General features: G+C 40.9%; 1 protein-coding gene and 1 long non-coding RNA gene across 5 annotated transcripts in view; one reads left to right on the forward strand and one right to left on the reverse strand.

Moving 5' to 3' along the window:
* The window catches only part of LOC114807643, a 77933-nt gene extending 70366 nt beyond the window's left edge, over positions 1-7567 (forward strand). Inside the window, exon 4 of the long non-coding RNA XR_003755695.2 lies at positions 7294-7567. This is a non-coding gene — a long non-coding RNA (uncharacterized LOC114807643). The remainder of the gene's footprint in view (positions 1-7293) is intronic.
* The window catches only part of CDH18 (cadherin 18), a 450368-nt gene that overhangs the window by 7894 nt on the left and 417356 nt on the right, over positions 1-25118 (reverse strand). For all 4 annotated transcript variants that reach the window (XM_029053976.2, XM_007655498.3, XM_007655499.3 and 1 more), the window contains 3 exons: positions 23378-23499; positions 14675-14792; positions 394-645 (listed from right to left, as the gene is read on the reverse strand). In XM_029053976.2, the coding sequence (XP_028909809.1) occupies positions 394-645; positions 14675-14792; positions 23378-23499 (492 nt within the window). The remainder of the gene's footprint in view (positions 1-393; positions 646-14674; positions 14793-23377; positions 23500-25118) is intronic.

Here is a 25118-nt window from a genome sequence, read left to right on the forward strand (position 1 = left end):
GCAGGCAGTTGTCTCAACAAAATATCATTTCTTCAGAAAAGCTTTTTTCCTGAACATTTTTGTCTTTCATCCACCCAAGATTTCCTTGAAACAGGAGCATTCCAAATTGACTCTCAACCCCCTTCCAAATTACTTGGAAAAACTAGGGGGTTAAACCACCCAGAGTTTTCTGGACAAGGAAATCTGCAAAGTTTGTCCTGTTGCTTTTTGAGCCGGGTCTTAGTCCTGCTCCTTTTCTCACCAATAACTTTATATTTCCAATTCCGTAACCTTCCCGGTTACCCTCTGTCGACAGGCCACCGTACGAACATATCGCACGAGCTACGTCCTACCACTCTGAGCCTTGCTTATAGCTGTCCCAGGATGACCAGGTCAGTGGGGCTAATGACTTACCCAAGAGAATGACGACACAGAGCAGAATGGCAATCAGGGCTCCAGTGCTCAAACCGGCAGAGGAGAGGAAGGCGTCAGCATGGCAAGTCCGCACACGCCCATCTCTCTCGCACGCACAGACTCGGATTGTGAGGGTACAGCTGCTGCTAAGAGAGGGGAGGCCACCGTCAGCGATCACAACTGGGAGGTGATATACATCCTGTGAAGTTCGGCTGAATCTCCTCCGCTTCGTCAGAATGCTCGCCGAATTATCTAGAACAGACGGAAGCACAAGAAAACTGGCAAGAGTCATCATGGTTCACATTCATTTCCTCTCGTGCATAGACATTTGTCCCTTAAATCGGGGAGAAGGAAGGGGGGGACATTTTGACATGGAAAAAGGCTGGAGCTTATGAACTGAGAAAGCCATAAAAGACAGTTGAAGACGAAACACACGGATAATTTTGGCCAGTCATCATCATCACCAATAACGGCACGCATAATTCAATGAGTAATATTTACTGTGGGCTTACTCTGTTTACAGCCTTGTGCTAACCAGTTGGGAGAGTACAACAGAGTTAGTTGATATAATCCTTGCCCTCAAGGAGTTTTCGGACTATTGGGAGGAGCTTACAATTTATTAGGCATCTTCTGTGAGCGGAGCACTATACCAGATGTGTGCAAACCCAGCACAGAAATGCAAGAAGCAGAGTCTGCTCTCAAGGAGGTGACAGGCAAAGGCAGAGAAAAGTGAGCCCAAATTGCCAGAAATATTACAGAGATTGAAAGTGTAAGACCAAAAGAATCACAAATCTGTAAATACACAATATACTGGATACTCAACTGAGTGCTAAGATGACATATCTCAATGACTAGCAAAGTGAGGATTAGTCAGAGTTAAGTAAGAGACACCTTGCTTGCTAAAACCTCTAGAAAGAGAAACCCTGGCCCTTTGCCAGACCAACCCTTCGAAGGAATGAAAGAAATGTGGAATTTGTCCAGAATCCAAAATGGAACTCTGGGTATTTTGAAGAAGTCTAAAACTCCCATTACACATATCTCTTCACAAGTAATACTGTATTCAGAGACAAACTTGAAAAGGATGCAAAATTGTAAATATAAATATCTTGAGCCACACACTCGGTTTTATACCATTAAACTCCAAAAGAGACTATCGACTCCAATTCCCCAGCAAACCAAACTCATCCCAACATCCAGCTCTGCATCGAACAAAAACTCCTCACTGGCTTTAAAGCACTCCATCACCTTGTCCCCTCCTACTTCACCTCACTACTCTCTGTCTACAATCCAGCCTGCACACTTTGCTCTTTTACTATCTTTCTCACTGTGCCTTGGTCTCTCCCATCTCACCACAGGCCCCTGGCTGCTAGAGATCCTCTATTTGGCAACTCCAAAATGACTGCCTGTCCGGAGACTTGCGAGCAGTGTGACTTAACATTTTCCTAAGCACTTTAAATGTCACATTCTCTGTACCAGCAAATAGGGGGTGAATAGGGGAAGGCAAGTCTCTTCAGCATCCCCTCGCCACCTGCACCGCCCCCCAGAAGTAACTCCCCACCTATCTTGCCTCCACATCTCCTTTCCAAGAAATATGCTCCACACCAACCCCCCATCCAGCCACCCTGGGAGCAAATTTTGAAAAATAATGATGGTATTTGTTAAGCGCTTACAATGTACAAGGCACTGTACTAAGTGCTGGGCTGGGTACAAGTACATTGAGCTGGACATAGTTCCTGCCCCATGTGGGGCTCACAGTCTCAATCCCCATTTTACAGATGAGGTAACTGAGGCACAGAGAAGTGAACTGACACCCCCAAGGTCACACAGCAGACACTTGGCAGAGCCGGAATTAGAACGCATGACCTTCTGAATCCCAGGCCTGTGCTCTATCCACTACGCCATGCTGCTTCATGCTGTTTGAATCCATAATGTTCCAGGTAAAGTGATATTTCCTTCCCAGAACCAATTTAACGTCAAAGTTGCTTTTTTCTTTTTTTTCTTTCTGCATTTTAAAAACAAAACTTGACATTGTTTTCTTCAGGGACCCTAGGGCATTTTAAATTATGAAATGAAATCACAGTCTGAAAGGGACGCAACTGCTGCCATCCCCAAAGTGGAATAAAACTGATGCCACAGCTGGCATAGTCTTCCCCTTCCCACACCCGCTACCAATCGGATACCATCTGGGGGAACAAGGGGGAGCTTCCACAGGCAGACTGGCGATTGTGCCCACCAATAAAATCCTGTAAGGGGAAACCAACCAGAGGAAGCGACCCACAAAATGCCACTTGTCTCCTGGATGACCTTGGGCAAGTCACTTCACTTCTCTGTGCCTCAGTTACCTCATCTGTAAAATGGAGATTGAGACTGTGAACCCCATGTAAGACAGGGACTGTGTCCAACCTGATTTACTTGTATCCACCCCATGTTTAGTACAGTGACTGGCACACAGTAAGTGCTTAACAAATACCATAATTATTAACTGACATATATCAGTGCTTTTAACTGGGGGAATACAATCAAAGAAGGTCATCTGAAAGAGAAAATATCTTGTCTGGGTGGTAGTTTAGCAAGTGCACAGTTCTCTTATACCCATAAGAAGGTGAAACCGAAATTCCATGACTATAAGATCATTATTGTATTATGAATTGTGCGGTATTGCTAATATCCTGAAACCCACCACTTTTATTTCCCCAGGACTCGTTCTCTGCTCTGCTGAGGAACATTAATTCTGTTATTACTATGTCATTCTTAGAGAAAGAAAAGGCAGAGGTCTTTCAGACACATCTTACTCTTAATATTTGCCAAACCCATCACTCTGGGCTATGGTGTGCCTCGGTCTGCCCATTCCAGTCTCAAACTGCTACCTTCAGAATCTCATTCAATTCCACAGCTCAGAGGTCTTAACAAGCCTGCCAATTTAGTTGGAAAAGAACTGGAAGATGCACAAGTTCACTGGAGAAGAGGGTGGAACACCTTGTTCTTGGATGTGTTTGTGAAGTGTTTCATGGAACAAAATTTTACGTAAAGAAAATTCAAGTAGCTTCTTCTAGTTGACACATTTCCCAAAAGAGCCGGGTGGCTCTCCAATTTGTGAAGCAGCTTTAGGAGCATGAGTTGTTTTTTTTTTTTTTAATGTTAATTGTTAAGCGTTTCTATGTGCCAGGCACTGCTCTCAGTGCTGGGACAGACACAAGATAATTGGGTTGGACACAGTCACTATCCCACATGAGGCTCACAGTCTTACTCTCCATTTTACAGATGAGGGAACCGAGGCCCAAAGAAGTAAAGTGACTTGCCCAAGGTCACACAAGAGACAGCTGGTAGAGCCAGGATTAGAACCCAGGTCCTTATTACTCTCAGGCCTGTGCTACACTAGGCTACACTGCTTCACTTTAAAACTCTTAAAACTCTGAATCTTTAAATCTATACTATTCAAATCTGGAGATTCTGTCCATCTTCCATGCAGAAACATGAAAATATTGGGCTACATATACTAAAATGCAACAAATAACCTTTGCCTTTATTCCTCTCCTTCGCTTTCTCCCGCTGCCTTTTGGTTACCAAATTTCCACAAATGGTTTAAAGAACGCAAAAGATCCAGAATTTCTAGGCCTCAGAATTCAACCTCTCTCCGCGCTCCAGCACATATGTCCACATTCTGTAAAGTACTGTCTCCCCACCTGGACTGTAAGCTCCTTGTGGACATGGATCATGTCTACCAACTCTGTTGGACTGTAGTCTCCTAAGCACTTCACAAAGTGCTCTTCACATGGTAAGTGCTCAATCAACCAATGGAATTTGCTGAGCACTTACTATGAGCAGAGCACCATACCAAGTGTTTGGTAGAGTATAATACAATAGAATTAGTGGACAAATAGCATTGATTGATTCAACTGTGAGTCAGGCTGAGCCTAGGATCCAACAGGAACCTTCCCTAAGGAGGCAATTTTACTAGGAAAATAAACAAACCCCAAGCAAAAACCCTCACTCTTTGACCATAACCGTACATTTTCAGGTCCTTATCGACTGGCAATCAAATTCCAAGCAAAACACTCCTCTGTGGCACAAACCTGCATGGATTTAGCCTTCATCTTTTTTTCCAGATGGATGTTTTATTTACTTCAAGAAGACTTGATAAGTCACTACAAGGTTTAATGCCCGCAAAGACAACTCTAAGTAATAAGAGAAAGGCAACTTCTATTTTAAACCTTTTCTATTATTTCTCTTTTCAGACCCTGGACTCCCAAACTCTCCACTCTATAGAGATTCAGTGAGATAATAATTAAGGTTGCACATAATCTGCACCATCGCTCGTGTCTAGGTCCAGCCATGCACTCAGGAGTCAAAAAGTCAGAACAGGCTCACTGTTTTCTGCCTTGTAATTTCCAGTCGAAACTGACACAAGTTCTCCACCTCCACTTGCAGCCCTGTGTCTGGCTTCTAAGCACTAATAATCATAATAATAACAATGATAATAATATTTGTTAAGTGTTTACTATGCGACAGGCACTGAACTAGCGCCGGGGAGGATATAAGCAAATCAGGATGAACACAACCCCTGTCCCATGTGGGGTTGATAGTCTCCACCTCCATTTTACAGATGAAGTAACTGAGGCACAGAAGAGAGAAGTGATTGCCCAAGGTCACACAGAAGACAAGTGGCAGAGTTGAGATTAGAACCTCTGATCTTCTAAATCCCAGGTCCGTGCCCTATCGGCTAGGTCAGGGTCCATCAGATGATGTTCGCTCTCCTACTGAGATCCCAGGGTGAGTTGAACTGAATGGAGTTAGCTCTCATTTGGGGTTTTCCACAGGGGAGTTGACTCTCTCCCCGCTTCTCTGGGATCGCTTTGGCCAGGAATACACGGGTGAGGTGGAACTCCTTACCCACATACAGGCGTGCAAGGAAGTTTATTTCTCCTTGGTCCCTCACGTTAACTTATTCTTATCACCTTGGTCCATCACACCCTCTTATTCTGTGGTGTAACAAGGGCCAGCTTCAGAGCCCCCAAAAGGACAATCTTCTCTCACCAGTTACTGCACCCTGACAGTGACATTTGCCTGGGCCATCGGATTCACCTCCGAGCGAAAAAGCTCCAAAATGAAGTAGTCCTCCGAGATTAAATTTTTGGATTCCCCCGAAAGAATTCAAAGAGCCTGCATGGCTCTTTCCCCATAATGCTATCAGAAAGCGTTCTGGAGGGAAAAATTTAAATGCAAATGACTACTGACATTAGAGAAATAATGAGCTGTTTGGCATCTGCAACTGGGTACTCACTGGAGAGTTTTATGACTATAGGTCATTTTCCACATCTGTCAGCTAAATCACCAGTCCAAGAGGAGAAATAGAGCAAAACATGAAGTGGATAAGTGACATTCCTTGGAGCGCCACAAACAAAGCTATCAATTAGGGAAACATAATGGTGGTAAGACATTGGTCTTCAGTGGAAATAACAGGCCTGGTGATTTCCATACATGAGCCCCATTTCTTCTGGACTTACTCATGTACTTTGCCTCCACCTCATAATCGATGCCTTCCATTTCTTTTATATTCACTCATATAAATCACCTCATAATCTACACATAACCTCATAATCTGCACATATCCCATTTCTACCGAGTTTGGAGACCTAGCTCTGCCTCTTGCCTGCTGTGCGACCTTGGGCAAATCATCTGATTACTCTGTAATTCAGGTTCTTCATCTATAGAGTCAGGATAAAACACCCGCTCTGCCTCTCTCCCAGACTGTGAGGCCCACTTGGAACAGGAATTGCATTCAATCTGATAATCTTTTCTCTACCTTTTGATATATTAGTGAGTGCTTAATAAATACAATCATTATTTAAAATGTTTAGTTCAAAGAAGAGGTATGTGGTTTGGGTTTGGGGTATTTAATACTTAAATTTTCGTATTTTTAAGTATTTTAAGTATTTAAAGTATTTATTAAGTATTTAAGTATTAAGTATTTAAGCATTTTAAGTATTAAAGACTATTTAATACTTATTTAGTTTCAGGTAGCAAAGCTGACACCCAGAATCCTTTCAGAGGAAACAACTAGACTGCATATAACTTTCAATACAAGATGTTTTGAGACACTAAAACAACAACAATAAACTATATTGTTTGGAGGTATCATTGTAAATGAGTAAAAATTATAAGCCAATTTAACTGATGGATTCATTGGTTAAAAGATGTTAATAGAAAATAGCTCATCTCCTCTTTTCTTCAATGTCAGCATCTCTAAAATTGGAAAAACAAATATGTGCTGATTTATACTGAAGGTGTGAGAAACCAATATTGAGATCCAGCAACATTATTAATAATGAATTACTGGGGTGAGCTTGCTCAGCTCCTTTCTAATGATTTGAACAACCTTGTCTGCTAGCTCTGAGGAACACTCGTCTAGATTCACCAGAAATAAAATTAGACCCTAGGAGCAAAAACAAAATCCTCTATTGAGTTCAAAGTGCTTCGAGTCTCAGAAGCTGCTAGAACTATGTCTTGCTTTATAAATGTCAAATATCCAGCACTCCTTGTGATCTCCGCTGGCTTTCTCATTTCTACGGTGATCACTCAGACAGTCAGATCCTCCGAACTGGTAGACCAAGAATCTTAGGTGGAGATCAACATACCTTGAATGATACATTGCCAGAGACAGGCCAGACGCGGAAACCTTACAACTATAGAGATCTGGGGCACACACTGAGTAAGTGATTCGGTTTCGATGGGTAGGAAAAAGAAAGAGCAAGTACACGTCCTCTTAATCTCCATTTGAGTGTTGGAACATGCTGCCTTTTCTCCTCCATTAATGATCCATGAAGAAGAGCAGTCCATATATTGCCAGACTGATCCTCTTCACAGAAATGAAAGCAACAATTATCCATTTTTCCTTCACAGGTTGAATCAGATTTTCCCCAGATGCCGACTCATTCATTCTCTGGTGGCTTGGATCCAATCCACTAGGAATCACTCAACTCATCTTCAAGAGCCTCCAAGGTTGTCAACTAGGAGGGAGAGCTGTGAGCTCTTTCCTTTGGGAAAAGTTGGAAAACTAGAGCCTTGTTCCAGCTAACTTAGGTAATGCTCTTTGATTAACCTTTGTCCTACTGGATAGTCCTCTAGACTGTCAGCTCGTGGTGGGCAGAATAAATCTACCAACTCTGTTGTATTGTTCCTGCCCAAGTGCTTACTACTACTAATAATAATAATAATAATGATGTTGGTATTTGTTAAGCGCTTACTATGTGCCGAGCACTGTTCTAAGCGCTGGGGTAGACACAGGGGAATCAGGTTGTCCCACGTGGGGCTCACAATCTTAATCCCCATTTTACAGATGAGGTAACTGAGGCGCTGAGAAGTTAAGTGACTTGCCCAAAGTCACACAGCTGACAAGTGGCCAGGCCGGGATTCAAACCCATGACCTCTGACTCCAAAGCCCGTGCTCTTTCCACTGAGCCACTCTGCTTCTCAGCACTACAGTGCACTGCACATAGAAATCACTCATTAAATACCACTGTTGATGATGCTAAAACTGCCAATTAGTCAGCAATACAAAATCAACATTTTAAAGGGCACAGTTTCCACACTGAGAAGCTGTGTGGCCTAATGGAAAGAGCACAGGTGTGGGATTTAGAGAACATCGGTTATCATCCCAACTCCATCATATGTCTGCAGTGAGACTTGGGCAAGTCATTTTACTTCTCTGCCTCAGTTTCCTCATCTGTTTAATTGGGATTAAGACTTTAACTCTCATTTGAGGCATGGACTGTGTCCAGTCAGTTTACTATATTCATATCTACCCCATCACTTGGCTGCCAGTTGGGGGCAAATGAGGAAGCATATCAGACCCAAGAGAAATCAAGACAACTGTTTCCTCCACCCGAGAAACATTCCTTGCAAAGAGAAGCTTTTAAGGAAAGCTCTATAAAAGAAGAACTGACTTTCCCACCAGATCCTGAGTTCTTTCTTGGCTATATTTTCTATCCCCGAGGCTTGGTTAGGCAGAGCATGTGTCCAGGTTTCTCTTGGGTAATCTGGGTTCCGGACGGTTAATCTCCTTTTGCTTTGGGCCCTGCACCTGATGTGTTTATGTCCGATTTTGTGGGTATCCCGACCCAACCTTGCCCAATTTTGGTTTGTGCTTAAATTCCACAGCTTGAAAGAGGAATCTGGGAAGATGATGCAGTGGTCTTGGGGCAAGTACCAATACTAGATTTGGGCAGAATTGGGCAGATTTCCACTAAAATAGAATAGTGATAAAAATGAAAATAATGATAGTGGCATTGACTAAACACTTGTGCCAATTACTATGTTGAATACTGAAGTTGATACATTTAGACCTAGCCACTGTCCCACACAGGATTCTCCATCTAAGGTGGAATTTTCATCTCCAGTAACCTCCCTTCTGGGTTAATGTAAATGCATCCTCGTTTGAAGCAGAGGCATTCCATTTGTCCGTGAGATAAATAGGCATTTCGAGATACATTTAAGCAGTGCCTAGAGTTCCGGGCTGAAGTTGCTTTGATAGAGCACAGGCCTGGGAGTCTGAAGGTCATGGATTCTAATCCCGGCTCCACCACTTGCCTGCTTTGTGACCTTGGGAAAGTCACTTAACTTCTCTGTGCCTCAGTTCCCTCATCTGTAAAATGGGGATTAAGACTGAGAGCCTTAGTGGGATAGGACCTGTAACCAACCCAATTACCATAATTATTATTATAATTATCACTTTTACAATATTTGTTAAGCACTTACTATGTCAAAGACTGTTTTGAGCACTGAGGGAGGTACAAGTCGAATGATTTGGGTAGTCCCTTATCTGCAGGGGCCTCACAGTCTAAGTAGGAAGGAGGACAGGTACTGTATCTCCATTTCACAGATGGAGAAATTGAAGCACAGAGAAGTTAAGCAATTTGCCTAAGGTCACACAGCAGGCAAAGTTGGGACTAGAACCCAGGTCCTCTGACCCCAAGGCCTCTGCTCTTTCCACTAGGCCACGCTGCTTCTCTAAATGATCCATGTCATCTATTGAAGGCCCTTCCAGCTTCTCTGAGAGAATTTCTGTAAGCACAACCGTTTCAATTTAGTGAGATCATTTATCAAAGTTCAACAACACTTTTCTGAAAGAGAAAAGATAAACCAGATACCTCTATTATAGGCTGTTTTGACTATAAGATATATTCTGAATACAGACAATAAGTGACAGCAATCAACATGTTATCTACTACGGCATCTGTGCCTTTCTGGATTAATGTACTGTGAAATTTGAAAGGATAATCATAAATGATGTGTTTTAACAGCCACAACGTGAATTTAGACATTACCCATAATTTCCCTTGGTGAGCCAAAATAAATGCTAAAATTGTGACCCTTTCTCCAATTCCAAGTAAGCACATGCGAGGAGATATCATTGTAATGCATTCTACCTTGAATTTGGGACTAAAAATCATAAAAGGATTTCTGACAACATTGCTTTTTTTGGAAACGGGCTAAGTTCAAAAGCAAGCTCAAGAAATAATGAAAAAGTTAATGAAGTTGGCATGAAAAATAATTTTTGGTAATGAGAAAGTTGACTGAACATGGTGCAAGATGGTAAGACCTCAACTGACTAGGGATAAAAAAAAAAGTGACAAAGCAGAAATGAAACACACCGGTCTCAGAATTTCATTTAAGTTGTTCAAAATATTTCATAATTTCAATTATTAAAATGCAAAACTTCCAACATCACTATTCCCCCTATATTCCATTTATTTTTATGGCTGTCTCTCCATCTGCCCTTGTGGGAATGTGTTTACCGACTCAGTCGTATCGTACTCTCCTAAGTGTTTAGTACAGTGCTCTGCACACAGAAAGTACTCAATAAATGCCATCTATTGATTGATATTTATTGTGCTCTCCAAGTGCTTAGTACAGTGCTTTGCGCAGAGTAAGCTCCCAAAAGATACCTTTGATTAACTGAGTCAGAAATATATACTAGGATGACTAGACGCATACTTCTTCAAAGTGAATGTTAGAAGTAGACATGTGTGAAAAGGTATCATTTTCATTATTCAAAGTGCAACTGTAACATCAAAAAAGGAGTGATGAAAGAATAAAAATAATGTGAGGAAGCATATCCTCATAAATTTCCAATAATATTTTCCAAAAGTGGGTAAACAGACTAAAGAACCTAAAAATATGGATTAAACATTCTGACTGTTGAATGGCAATAAAAACATAGGCACCTCACAGGGAATCTGTTCTTCCCCTGTATACTTGATATGACTGTGTATCTTACATGAATTACTGATAGAAGGTAAGAAATCTCAGTCCCTTTAGAAATGAAATAAATATCATTTAAGAGAAAACATCCTGGCTCTCTGTCTGATTTAAGGTGATTCTAAATTGGGAGATTGGGAGATTAAATTCCACACAAAACAACAAACAACTTTTATCCTAGATCAGATGAAAAAATAAAGTTAAAAAAAAGATGAGAAATCAATACTAAAAGTTTAAGTAAGAAGAAAATCATTTAAGAACCTGAATAATCCCCCAAGAAATCCTCTTCATAAAAATAATAATTTTGGTATTTGCTAAGAGTTGAGTGTGAGCTAATGACTGGGGAAGATAATTATAATAGATTAATCATGGAAGTCGGTAATAGTAACAATAATTATGGTATTTGTCAAGCACTTACTATGTGCCAGGCACTGTACTAAGTGCTGGGCTGGATACAAGCAAATCATCTTGGACACTGTCCCTGTCCCACATAGGGCTCACAGTTTCAATCCCCATTTTACAGATGAGTTAACTGAGGCACAGAGAAGTGAGGTGATTTGCCTGAGGTTACACAGCAGACAAGGTTACACAGCAGACAAGTGGCAGAGCTGGGATTAGAACCCATGACCTCTGACTCCTAGCCCCATTCTCTATCCACATACCATGCTGCTTCTCGGGAAGTAGTGTGGTTTAGTGTAAAGAGCACGGGCTTGGGAGTCAGAGGAGGTGGGTTCTAAACACGGCCCCACCACCTGTCTGCTCTGTGACCGTGGGCAAGCCACTTAACTTCCCTGTGCCTCAGTTACCTCATCTGTAAAATGGGAATTAAGACTCTAAGTCCCAAGTGGGACAATCTGATTACCTTGTATCTAACCCAGCGCTTAGAACAGTGCTAGGCCCATAGTAAGCACTTGAAAAATACCATAATTAATATTATTATAAGTGCTAACTATTTATCAAGCACCATCTCATGAGCCACAACTCTTGATTCTGGAGTCTAGGCTCTTTCCACTAGGCCATGCTGTCTCTAATCTCTGCTCCCTTTGCTCCCTCTCTGCTCCCCCTTCACCTCCCCTCAGCTAAGCCCCCTTTCCCCTCTTTCCCTCTGCTCCTCCCCCTCTCCCTTCCCCTCCCCTCAGCACTGTGCTCATTTGTATATATTTTTATTACTCTATTTATTTTCGTTAATGAGGTGTACATCCCCTTGATTCCATTTATCGTGATTAAGTTGTCTTGTTTTTGTCCGTCTGTCTCCCCCGATTAGACTGTAAGCCCATCAATGGGCAGGAATTGTCTCTATCTGTTGCCGAATTGTACACTCCAAGCGCTTAGTACAGTGCTCTGCACACAGTAAGCGCTCAATTAATATTATTGAATGAATGAAAGAATAATCAAAGTGAGAAAGACATTGACTAAATTATATTTTTATAACTCCATAAAGGAAAGTGAATGAGTTGAACGTTTGTTCTCTGGAATAAAATTCTAATCAATATCAACAACAGTATTCACTGGGCACCTTCTCTCTGTCAAGCACCAAGCTGGACATTGGAACCTGCATGGTGAGCCAGGGGCCAGAGCTGAATCAATATCCATGTTCCACTCTCCTGGATGGTGCTGTACAGATTGTAATTGCATAACAAATGACAACACATAGCAACAATGCCATAACCCCACACCTCAAGGAATTTGGGATCTAAAAGGAGAAAAAACACACATACATTGAGGAAGAGGTGAAGGAACTGGAGTTTTAAATGTGAGCTTCTTTCTGGGCAGGGGCTGTGTCTTCAAATGCTAGGTATTTAATACAGCATTCTATTCACTCTAAAAATTCAATAAACACCAGTAATACTAGCCTCTACTGAAGGGTCCTCGTGGGCAGGGATCAGGTCCATCAACTCTGTGGTAATCGTCATTTCCCAAGTGATTAGTACAGTGCTCTACACACAGCAAGCACTCAATGCCACTAATTGAATGATCCATTTTTTAGAGCTTCACCATTTAAACATTAACATTTAAAATCTGCATTTTAACTTTGCATCCCCACTGTATAGGCAACTTGTCCAAATATATCCTTTTCCTTGAGCTTGACTCTCCCAACTCCCACCCGAGCCTCATCAGGGATATGCAATTATGAAGCACATCAGAATTTTCCTATTGAACTGAGATGTCTCAGGACATTCAGCTTTCCTTTCAAACTGTCATCCTGTAATATCCTGCGAGTTCATACCATGACTTTACAAAGCAGCAGTATATTAATTTCAGGCTCTTCAGAACACACACTTCCCAAGTTTTTCTAGAAAAATGGTTTCCCTTTCATTTCCCCATTTTTAAACAATCTAGCAAATTAGCCTTGGCGACCTTCTAACGTGCTAAATAGCCCATACATTTAACTTCTCAGTGTCCTGGCGTTGAGATGCTTTGTAGGCTAATGTGCGCATCTGCTGTAGGGTTTCAAAAATCACATTTTTATGGTATTTGCAAAGCGCTTACAATATTTTAAGCCCCGTTCTAAGCTCTGGGGGAGATACAACTTAATTAGGATGGCATAGGCCCCATCCCACATGAGGTTCAAGGTCAGGGTTGCTGCACTTTCAGTCCACTTGGATACATCAACTCCACTATTTGCTTCGAATAGCCCTCAAATTAAGGAAAAAACAACAACAAAAAACAACGAACCACCTTCTGATTAAAGCCAGTAAAGGAAAGAGAGCAGATCCAAGTGAAGCATCATGGGAGGAAGCCAAGAGCATGGGATCCACGGAGGGAGTGCTACTCCTTAGCTCTCCAGTTCCTCTTTTAAGGAGAAAATCCCTCTGGCACCAAGGGACTCGGTTTTCAATCTCTCAAAGATTTCCACGAACACCCAACCAAGACCACCAAGATCCCGATTCTGATCACCTTTTATCTACCCTAGTGCTATGCCTGGAATAAGCAGTCAATAAACACCATAATCATTAATCATTCAATTCTCAAAGCAGTTAGAGAGGCAAAGAGTTATTAAGTTAAAGAGACTTTCCTGGAGCGTCACACAATTCCCTTGGCAACATACTGGAGAAACAACGATCCCATCAGGGATCAACAGAGACTCACAGAACACATTCTTTTTTTTGCCTATTTTATTATGCTTTGGAGGGAATCACCCCACTCCAACCAAAAATTCACTTCCAGTGGCAAATGAAGGGGATGAGCAGATTGCCTAAAATAGCAAGTTTTCTCCCACTGCCTTGAAATCCAAGTGGTGATTGAGATTTCCACCCAGAGGGTAAAGGGGTCGAAGTTTAAAGACCTTTTTCCCCCTTCCCACTCGTGAAGCAGTGAGTCCCACCACTATTGATCCTAAATTAAAGCCACCCATTTAGCGATATGGTAAAGTTGTCTATAAACATATCTCCAAATAGAATTATTGATTATCTACCCTAGCACTGAGTACAGTGCTTGGCACACAACAATCATTCAACAAATGCTACCAATACCACAATTGACGGCATCTATTGTGCACTTACTGTGTGTGGAACACTCTCCTACGCACTTGTTACTAAATAACTAGGTACTACTAAGTAACTAAGCTACTAATTCAAGTAGTTCATTTTATTACTTAGCCATACTATATCAAAGCAAATAATATAATTTAAATCTGGGTAAAAGGTCAAAGCATGACTGTCCAAGTACTGTTTGCGGTATTTACTGAGCAACCCCTGAGCACAACTCACTGTGTTAATCACTTGATAAAGTACAACAGAGGCAAGAGATAGTTCCTGATCCTGTGCAACTTGCAGGCTATTTTAAATGACAGAAACAGACACAAAAAATTACAAATAATGACTTTTGAATAAGTTAATGGAACTTGTATTTATAATTATGCTTCTATTTTAAATGTAATTGACACTTTACACTGGGGTTTTAGTGGCACACCACTCTTGGCTGAGGATGTCAACGTAATGTGAAAACAAAGCAGCATAATCCAAGCCATCCAACACAGGGTGGGAGAAGCCCCCCAAATTTAACTCCCGCATCTTTCGTTTACCTTCATTGTCCTTCAGGGTGAAGTTGGGATTGACCGAGTGGCTTTCATCTAGGAAAAAATGGAACCGTGGTCCGTTTGCAAAATCGTCTTTATCCACGGCACTGATGGTATGAATAACCTGGGAAAAATAAACACATTCTGAGGCATGAAAATTTTAAGTTGGACTATATGTCGCTTTATTTCTGGGAAAACAGATATGTCGAAAATACGTTTTCAGTCTGGCTTTCTGGCTATTTTTCAAATTCAAGGCATTAAATAACTTCATTAGCTTGCTTTTGCTTGCCTGAAACAGTTAGGACCTGAGGCATGGCGTAATCATTGGTAATTATTGAGTGCTTATTGTGTGCAATAAGTACTAAGCACTTGGGAGAGTACAACAACAATATAACAGACATGGTCCCTGCCCACAACGAGTTTACAGTCTAGAGGAGGCAATAATCATCTCTATTTATGGTTTTCTAACCTAAGTGTATTTTTATGATTCTTTATCACAAACTACATCTTGGAGATTTAAAAATATCTATTTAGGGAGATTGGATATATGATTTGGCCAATTACAGGATTCCAGTGTTGATGGGTAAAGAGCTCTACCACACACCTTGACCTCAGTCATTAAATGCAAAAGCAATTCATGACCATTTTAATTCCCTCACCAGTATGATAAAACAGTAGGTAAGAGTCAGAATACTCAGCTTTGATGAATATCACTGCTAAATTTTCCAAACAAAATTCCATGCCTGATTACCCAAGATGAGAAGACAAATATCAACACAACTAAAAGGAATTCTTCAGGACACATTTTCAAAAGAATTGTTTCTCTCACTTTCTGAACCAAGAGCGCCGATGGATTTCTAAGTGGTTTCTGATTTCATCTGGGTTAAAGCAGAACCAGAAGAGAGAAGTTCTCGTGGCTTAGTGGAAAGAGCCCGGGTTTGGGAATCGGAGGTCGTGAGTTCTAATCCCAACTCTGCCACTTATCAGCTGTGTGACTTTGGGCAAGTCACTTAACTTCTCGGTGCCTCATTTACCTCATCTGTGAAATGGGGATGAAGCCATTGAGCCCCACGTCGGACAACCTGATTACCTTGTATCTACCCCAGTGCTTAGAACAGTGCTCGGCGCATAGTAAGCACTTAACAAATACCATCCTCCTCCTCCTCCTCCCTCATGAGTGACAGAGACTGTGTCTGACCTGATTAACTTGTATCAACCCCAGCACTTAGAACAATTCTTGAAACATAATAAGTGTTCCACATATACTATTGAAGAAAAAAAAAGCACAGAACTGGATCTAGAGGATTTATAATCCTAGTTCTGCCACTTGCCTGCTGTGTTACCTTGGGCAAGTCACTTAACTAATCTGTGCCTGTTTCCTCAACTGCAAAATGGGCATTCAATACCTGTTTTCCCTCTTACTTGACTGTGAGCCCCATGTGAGCACAGGAACTGTGTCCGACCTGATTACTGTACCTAAAATAATAAATAAATCACAAGGTCCTTATGGGACATCACTACCTCCTGGTCAAGGCCCACTTTGTCAGAGGAAATAAAACAACATTTCCTTAACTGGGATCCCAAATTCTGAAATAGATATAAAGTTGGCAAATATTTAGTTCCCTGAAATAGAATGGCTTTTTTGGATAGTGCACTTGTTTCACACACTGCAGGATCTTTGGTCATATTCCTTTCAGGCAATAGTACCAGAAGCAAATTGAACATAGATGGTGAAGCAGGGAAGAAAGAACCAGAACAGCTCAGCTCATAACACCAATCAGTTTGAAAAGGGGATTGAACGGTGCTTTTTCCTGGACAAGCTAAAGAAAAAAATTATTATTTGCCTGCCTCCTGAGAGTATGTAGGCTAAATCTAAGATAGATTCTTGGGAAACCTGCACTTTTAGAATGCTAACATTCTTTGGTAGAAATCAATTGGTAATCAAAATGAGTGAAATGAGAAATGAAGGTGAATGGAAAAAAATACCAGGTGAGGTGAATTAGGAAAAACAAAGCCATTAAAATTTGTTAAGAATATAGCAAGCAAACTGTATAGAGCAATTTTATGTTCAATGAGTAATACTGGTATTTGATAAGTACTATGCAAAGCTCTGGGATAGATACAGGATAACCAGATTGGACAGAATAAATGCTATTACTACTTCCTAAAGCAAATTTATTCTACATAAGCAATTGATTGGAAACAATAATAGGTAAAGCTATTTGTCAGAGAAACATACAAATTTAGTTGAGGCAAATAAAACCAATCAATAGTTTTATCAAGCGCTGAATGTGTGCTGAGCAGTGCACTCTGACTTTTGGAAAGTGCAGTAGAGTTAATAGACACGGTTCCTGCTCTCGAGGAACTGACCAAGAAAAATCCATGGCAGTGCAGGGAGAATAGAAATGTCACTGAATTCCCCCCAAAACGTGGTGGGAGTCATTACCCACAAAGCTATCTGACTTTGCAAAAGACCGATATCATTGCAGTAGATAGAACCATACTGCACTATTTATAACCAAAAGGAACAACAGGACTCAAAAAGAAATAGTATATATGCTCAATCAACTGAGGCTGCTCGCAATGCACTTGAACATTTTACAGAGGCAACTGAAGATTTGTGAAGGGATATAATCCCCAGAAAATATAAAATTGAATGAACTCAGGGTCAGACTAGAGTGAAAATCTAAAAATGAAGTGAAATTGTTTTAGGCCCCAGTGTCCAACTAAACCAAAGCAGGCTTACAACAGGTTAAAATTACGCTAATACATTATTACTGTGATCAGTATTATATTTAAGCACTCACCATTCACCAAGCGCCATTCTAAACACTGAAATGGATTCAAGATAATAGGACACAGTCCCACGGAGCTCCCAGTCTAAGTAGGAAGGAGTAGGATACAATCCCCACTTTACAGATGAGGCAACTGAGGTACAGAGAAACAAAGTGACTTGCCCAAGGTCACACAGCAGGCAGATGGCAGAGCAGAGATTAGAATCTATGCCCTCTGTGACTCCTAGACCTAATGCTCTTTCCACTAGGCCACGCTGAACTATTCAACTACTCAGAGGAAGCTTTTCTCAAACCAGACTTTGTAGATTTCATTCCAACCAGGGCTACTTGACTGATACTTATGTAGGCAAAAGAAGGGAAACATTCACTTCTTATTAACAAGAGCAATGACAAGAACATTTTGAGCTCACAAAGAGGTTTAGTGCCTGGGTACATTGAAAGAATAAGTCACCCAAGGAAGAAGGGGTAAACATTAGAGCGAGATATCCATAAGTATTTGAAGGTAAAAGGAACTTATAGATCAGCTATAATTTTGAGTTGGAGAGAGAGCATTTTGGTAATGCCCAGTACACCTAAAGTCAGTACCAATATCTTTTAAAGAAACATTAGAGGAGGACATGCTACAGGGAGAGGGTGACAGGAAAATAAGAAAGAAACCAGGTGCGAGATATGTTTTTGCAGACAGTCTTAGAGGAATATGTGGGAATGGACGATATCCACCCTGATTAACCTATATGCATCCCAGTGCTTAGCAGAGCACCTGGAGCATAGTAAGCACTTAGCTTAACCATTTAACAGAGAAGCATCTTGGCTTAGTGGAAAGAGCACAGGCTTAGGAGTCAGAGGTCATGGGTCCTACTCCCCGCTCAGCCACTAGTCAGCTGTATGACTTTGGGCAAGTCACTTAACTTTTCTGGGCCTCAGTTAGCTCATCTATAAAATGGGGATTAAGACTGTGAGCCCCATGTGGGACAACGTGATTACCTTGTATCTACACCAATGCTTAGAACGGTGCTTGGTACATAGTAAGCGCTTAACAAATACCATCATTACTATTATTATTAATAACAACAAATAGCATAAAAAAGTCAATAGCAAGCAAAGGAAGTTAAGGGGATTTTGATATGGCTGAGTGGCACCAGGGCTGTGGAGGTTGAACAGAATAAAGGACAGGTCCACAAAAAGAATAGGAAACATTTCCACTATAACTAGCTGAGAAGAATGTAATGATAGGAATGGAAAATAACGTTCTGAGTGAAAATTGGGTGCAAGGAAGACGGATGGAGTCTGCCTATTCTTCTGGACATTAAACTCCTTGTGGGCAGAGAACGTGTCTCTCAGCTTTGTTGAACTGTACTTCCTTAAGCATGTAGTAGAGTGCTCTGCACGTAGTAAGCGCTCCGTAAATGCCACCAATTAAGTGAAAGCATGAGGAATAATCTCAATATTGAGAATGAACAAATGAGGAAAGACACAGTACTTTTAAAATAAACTCCGTTTCCCTTTCTAGTTTATAAAATCTTAAAGATTATGTCTACTAAGCCCTTCATCCATCCCGCTTTGACTCCCAGCTATGCCACGTCTGTTGTGTGACTTGGGCAAGTCGTTTACCTTCTCTGTGCCTCAGCTACCCCATCTTGTAAAATGGGGATTAAATTCTACTCCCCTCATATTTAGACTGTGAGCCCTATATGGAACAAAGACCGGGTCCAACCTGATTTAGTTGTATCTACCCCAGATCTTAGAACAGTATTTGGCACATAGTAAGGGCTTAAAAAGTACCATAACTATTATTAACCATAACATTATTAAAGTGAGAACCTATAAGAACTTAAATTGGCATGGAAATGTAAAGGTGCTATCATGACAGGGTGCTTAAAGAAGAGAGTAGTAACAAGGCATGGCAGTATACCTTGACTTTTTCTTCAGGTATTTCAAAGCACAGTAATACACAACCTGTGTGTTCTATTAAACCACTCCCCTATTGGCTCTGGCCCTTCACTGTCAAGTGTGAGACAGTGCAGTTAGAAATTAGATAACACTTCTTTTTGCCAATGATTGAAACACAAAACTAAGCTTCATCTCCTAAATTGTTTCACTTTCTGATGAAGTCCCAGGTCAATACTCTTTGTCAGTAATGGAGCGAGGGATCACGGGAGTGAATATATCTAGAAAGAGTGGAATAGGGATTCCATTTGTTTCATTCACGTTCCTGACTTTAACTTGGAGTTTGGAGGCAGCCAAAATGCTCTCTCCAGCTGCTCTCTCACCGACACTCCACAAGTTTAGAGCCTTCAAGTTTACTGTCTGTTCAGCACTTTTTCTACTTTACAGGGAACATATTTTTATGCTAATTCACAAAACCCAGAGGCTAAACTTGATATATGAAATGATCTTGTATATGAATGATTCAAATGGCCATTTTAATCTTAATTGATTCTTAAAAGCTCATTTTTCTTTCTCTGTTTGGGCTTTAGATAACATGAGCTTCTGACAGTTGAAGGAAAGAGAAGTTTGTAGGCAGCGGTCAATGTTTTAAATATGGGTGTGGACAGTAAGTGGTGCAAGGAGAACATTCTCTTTCCATAAGAGCCAATACTATGTTTCTAATAAATGTGCATAGTCCCTTCATCGCTAAATTCTAGGTGAGTTTCCATACATGCTTCTCTATTCAACAGGCAAAATATGAAGCATCCCCAAATACATTTATTAGCAGACAGTCTAAAGAATAGCTAATGGTTAGGGTATGAAAGGATAAAACCTTCAGGGGACCCATTGACATTTTCATTTTATAATACCATATTTTATAGTCTCAGGTTTTGTAAGGTTAAGGTCATGGGAAGGAAATGAGTGTGACAAATAATTCAAGATGTGGAAGTTATACTGTTTTTTTTAAAAAAATCAAGTTTCTTCTAACAACTTTCCCCACTCAGAACTGCTCTGACCTGAAAATGCTGACTTCAAATTTCATGCATGAATGATTTTCTTATTAATATTACTTTTAAACCAGTGTAGTCTAAAGACTTTTCAGAATCAGAAAATATGCAAACTCTTGAGAAATATTTGCAGCTGCTCTTGGTGATATCTGCATTGACCTGAACTTCCTGTTATTTCAACTTCAGCTACCAGAAATAGTAATCTCACTATAGCCAAATAGTGCTATATCTGCATACAAGGTATCCATAAAACGGGCATAAAAGGCTGAAAGCAACTGATTCTTCACTGAATGAGTCAAATAGGACCGCAGTTGTGTTAACATGACTGAGATTTAGAAAATCCATTTTGCCACCTTAATATCTCTCCGACATCAACTCCAAAATCCCTCCTTTTTCAAATCTGGAGACCACAAAGCCCTGCTCAAATTCCACCTCATCCAATAAGCTTTCCCAATTAGTTCCCTGCAGCCTCATTTGTATCACTCCATCGGCCATTCTAGCATTCTGTACTTATTTAATAATGATGGCAGTTGTTAAGCGCTTACTCTGTGCCAAGCACTGCTCTAAGAGCTGGAGTAGATACAAGGGAATCAGGTTGTCCCATGCGGGGCTCAATGGCTTCCTCCCCATTTCACAGATGAGGTAAATGAGGCACTGAGAAGTGAAGTGACTTGCCCAAAGTCACACAGCTGAGAAGTGGCAGAGGAGGGATTAGAAACCATCACCTCTGACTCCCAATCCCGTGCTTTTTCCATACACATCCTCGGCATTTAAGTATGTTTAATTATTCATTTTAACTAATCAATTGGCAAGTAGTCTATGTCAATCTCTCCCATTAGGTTGTAAGATTCTTGTGGGCAGGAAGCATGACACTTCTTTATTTGTACTCCTTAACTGCTAAACAGATATTGTTAGTAGCACACCCTAAAACCCTTCATGCATATCCCAAATACGGCCAGAAGGTTTCTGAGAATCATAAAGGCAACGTCTGGAATGAGCCATAGAAAATGCATACCATTCTACCGTTCCTTAGGTCAGTTAGTGTTCCTTTCATTCTGTGTTCCCTTATGCTATTAGAGGGCACCAAAAGGCAATAAATCGATCAACCAATGGTGTTTTCTGAGACCCTACTGCCTTCAGAGAGCACTGAATGAGGTGTTTGGTACAATTCACCAGAAGCAAAAGACATGATTCTTGCCCTCTAAGAGCTCCCAGTTTAGTGGAACAACACTCAAAGTTGTGGTGGAAAGTTCCCCAGCCCCTCCCTCCTTCATTCTTTTCAGGCAATTTTTCAAGCTTGGTTTTGTAAATCAATGCTTAGGACTCAGATATCAGCACTGTAGTTTCTCCTTGCGCTTCAAAGAAATTGAAATGGCCATTATGTCAGTGGTAAGATCACCACTGAATCCCAGCCTTATTTCTGGAAGAGTGTGGACACTAAACTCTCTTCATCTCAGTCCTTAGATACAGTGTTTTAAGGTGCTGCGAGCCTGAGTTTTCTTTCCAGCGTAAGAACACTCGGCACACAGTAGGCTAATGTTTGAACTCTTGGTTTTTGCATTCCGGCCCTCACCTCTCCAGAGAAATCAGTCAATCCAACTGAATAAGGCACGGGCCTGGGAGTCAGAAGGACCTGGGTTCTAATCCCAAATTCACCACTCATCTGCTGTGTGACCTAGGGCAAGTCACTCCATTTCTCTGTGTTTTGGTTACCTCATCTGTAAAATGGGATTAAAACTGTGATCCCCATGTGGGACACAGATTGTGTCCAACCTGACGAGCTTGATCTACTCCAGTGCTTAATACAATGCCTGGCACATAGTAAGCGCTTAAAGAATAAAATTCAATGAAATAATAATGATAATAATAAAATAATGATAATACTATGAACGCTCATCCAGTGGCCACTGAGTGCAGAGAACCTGAGTAACCACTTAGGAGTACTCAGAAGACCCCCATAACCTACCCTCAAGGAGCTTGCAGTCCACTGAGGGAAACAGGTTGATGTAATAAAGAGAACAGTATTTTGAAATGGGATTGTGGATCCTTTAGTCCCGAGGGCTTCATACCACAGCCAGATTGTGCATAATGTCTGGTCAAACAGATGGCTTGTGGGGAGAGAAACCTATCCAGGTCTTTTCTGAGCACAGCTACGCTCCATCGGAAGCTCTCAAGGGGAAGCTTTTACTGGTCCACTTTGTTATTCAGGCATATTGCTGCTTGGTCCATTTACCCTCTCCTCTCCCAAAATGGCACTTGAAAACAGATTGAGAATAACCACAAAGTGAGAGACCACACAGCCAACAGGCTCAGAAGGCACATTTACTAGTCTTGGACATTCTCTGAAATGATGTAACATCTTCACTGTGTGTGTGTGTATGTGTGTGTGTGTGTATTTGTATGGGAAGGAGAAAGCGGGCCGGCCACATATTTTTTAAGTGGTACCTATTAAACGCTAACACTGTACTAAATTGGGGTAGATACAATATAATCAGATTGGACACTGCCCAACCAAGTAGGAGGGAGTAGGGTTTGCTTTCCATCTGACAGGCACGGCATAGAGAAATTAAGAGCCATGCCCATGGTCACCCAGCAAACAGGTGGTAGAGCCAGGATTAGAACCCAAGTCTTCTGATTTCCAGGCTGGAATCTTTCTACTAGGCCACACTGCTAACATTTGCTCACAGTCTGCAAAGACACCATTTAACAGATACAGGATACACTGTTCTCTCTCCATTACAGAAGAACACTTGACCTCACTATTTTTATCCTTAGACATTCATTAACTAACTTATTTTTGATATAACATTCTGCAGATGGCATACAAGAAAAGATGGGTTTTGGGGGGTTTTTTTGGCCTTATTTTATGAACTGAAGCATTTGGTGGGTTCAACTTTTCTGAATAAAACTCTAATAGACATAGAGTTATAGTTAAAAATTCACTGAAGGAAATATAAGCAGGAAACTATCGAACCTACCTGTCCGGGCTTGGAATTCTCACAGACAACGACATCGTACTCCATGGCGAGTTCTGGTGGATTGTCGTTGACATCCAGAACTCTAATACCAACTGCAACGTGACTTAGCAAACCAAGATTGTCTGCAAAACACATGGGAATGTATAAGATAGTGTTAATATACACATTCACGCTTTACTTAAAACAAATCTCCTTAATAGGAAAGGCTGTCACAAGCTCCAAAAACTACCGTAAAGCTCCTGGGAAAAGATGACTTTCTGAAGATGTTCTTTGTTGAGCCTCCTTGCCTAACTGAAAAATGAAAAATGAACACTATGCTATGACATGAATGTTAAAAGGATGTTTTGTCAAACCAAGGAAATTACATGCTATTCAGGAAACTGAGAGGGAGAAAGTTGTCAGGAGGCATTGTATGCTGTCATACTCTAAAGGATGAACAATTGATTCCATCATTAATCTAAACCTTGCAATGTTGGGGAAAAAAAGGAAAAGCTGTGGCAAAATAATTTCCCTTCCTCCTAAAACAGTTTCAGTGTTAAATTGAAATTTTACAAGAATGTCAAACAAAACAAAGGAAAATATCACAAGTAAAAACGTGAATATTTCTGAACTTTTCTAAAAGTACACAATTCAATTATACAATGAATAACAGTACTATTAGTGGTAGTGTTAGTACTAGAAGAATATGAATGGAATTTACTGAGCACCCACTAAGTGCAAGAAACTATACTGAGCACTTGGGAAGGATCCGAAGATCGAGGGACATGTCCTGTCCACAAAAACATTATTCTATCAGGGGACTTAGACATTAACATATTTAACAATAATGAAATTAGAAAGAGTAAATTGAGTGTTCAACACACACACACACACACACACACACACGCAATTCGATCAATCAGTCATATTTATTGAACACTGGCTATGTGCAGAGCTCCGCACTTAGTAGTTGAGAGAATAAAACAGAATGACCAGACACATTCCCCGCCCATAATGAGTTTACAGTCTAGAGGAAAAGTTTACAATCCAGAGGAAAAGCTTACAGTCCTAGAGGAGCCCTGTGGAAGACAGGTAAAAGTACGTTCTTAAGTTGGGACAAGACGGAGCCCGGGCTTTGGAAACAGAAGGACTTGGGTTCTAATCCTGCCTCCACTATTTGCTGTGTGACCATAGGCCAGTCACCTCTCTTTTCTCTATACCTGTTCCCAATCTGTAAAATGAGGATTGAGACTGTGAGTCCTATGTGGGATAGGGATTGTGTCCAACCTGATCAGCTTGTATCTATTACAGCACTTAGAAGAGTGTTTAACACATAGTTAGCACTTAACCAATACTATTATCATTACATAGCACCCTAGGAATATGGCTGCTGGAAAGAGATGGAAGCCAACGAAAAATTAATCAATCCCTAGTATTTACTGTTGGTCTCTTAAGAGCCGAAGACTATTCTAAGCACTTGAGAAGTACAAAAAAAGCAAAATTCATGTTCCCTGTCCTCAAGGATCTCACTAGAGGTGATCAACTATCCACCAGGCCTTCTGCATCTGGCTGAATAGGATAGGAAAGATAATTTGAAAATGATGTACATATAAAAATAATCACATTCAATTAGTGAGACCTAGTTACATAGTATTTGGTTTACTTAAGTAGACTTCCAATGATTTGTCTCCCTGTGTTATAGTATATTTCTGCTGCTTTAAGTTTTGGGATGTGTGAAAGATATTGATCATCATCTGATATA

The sequence above is a fragment of the Ornithorhynchus anatinus genome, chromosome X3, assembly GCF_004115215.2.
Source record: "Ornithorhynchus anatinus isolate Pmale09 chromosome X3, mOrnAna1.pri.v4, whole genome shotgun sequence".
NCBI classification, from domain to species: domain Eukaryota; kingdom Metazoa; phylum Chordata; class Mammalia; order Monotremata; family Ornithorhynchidae; genus Ornithorhynchus; species Ornithorhynchus anatinus.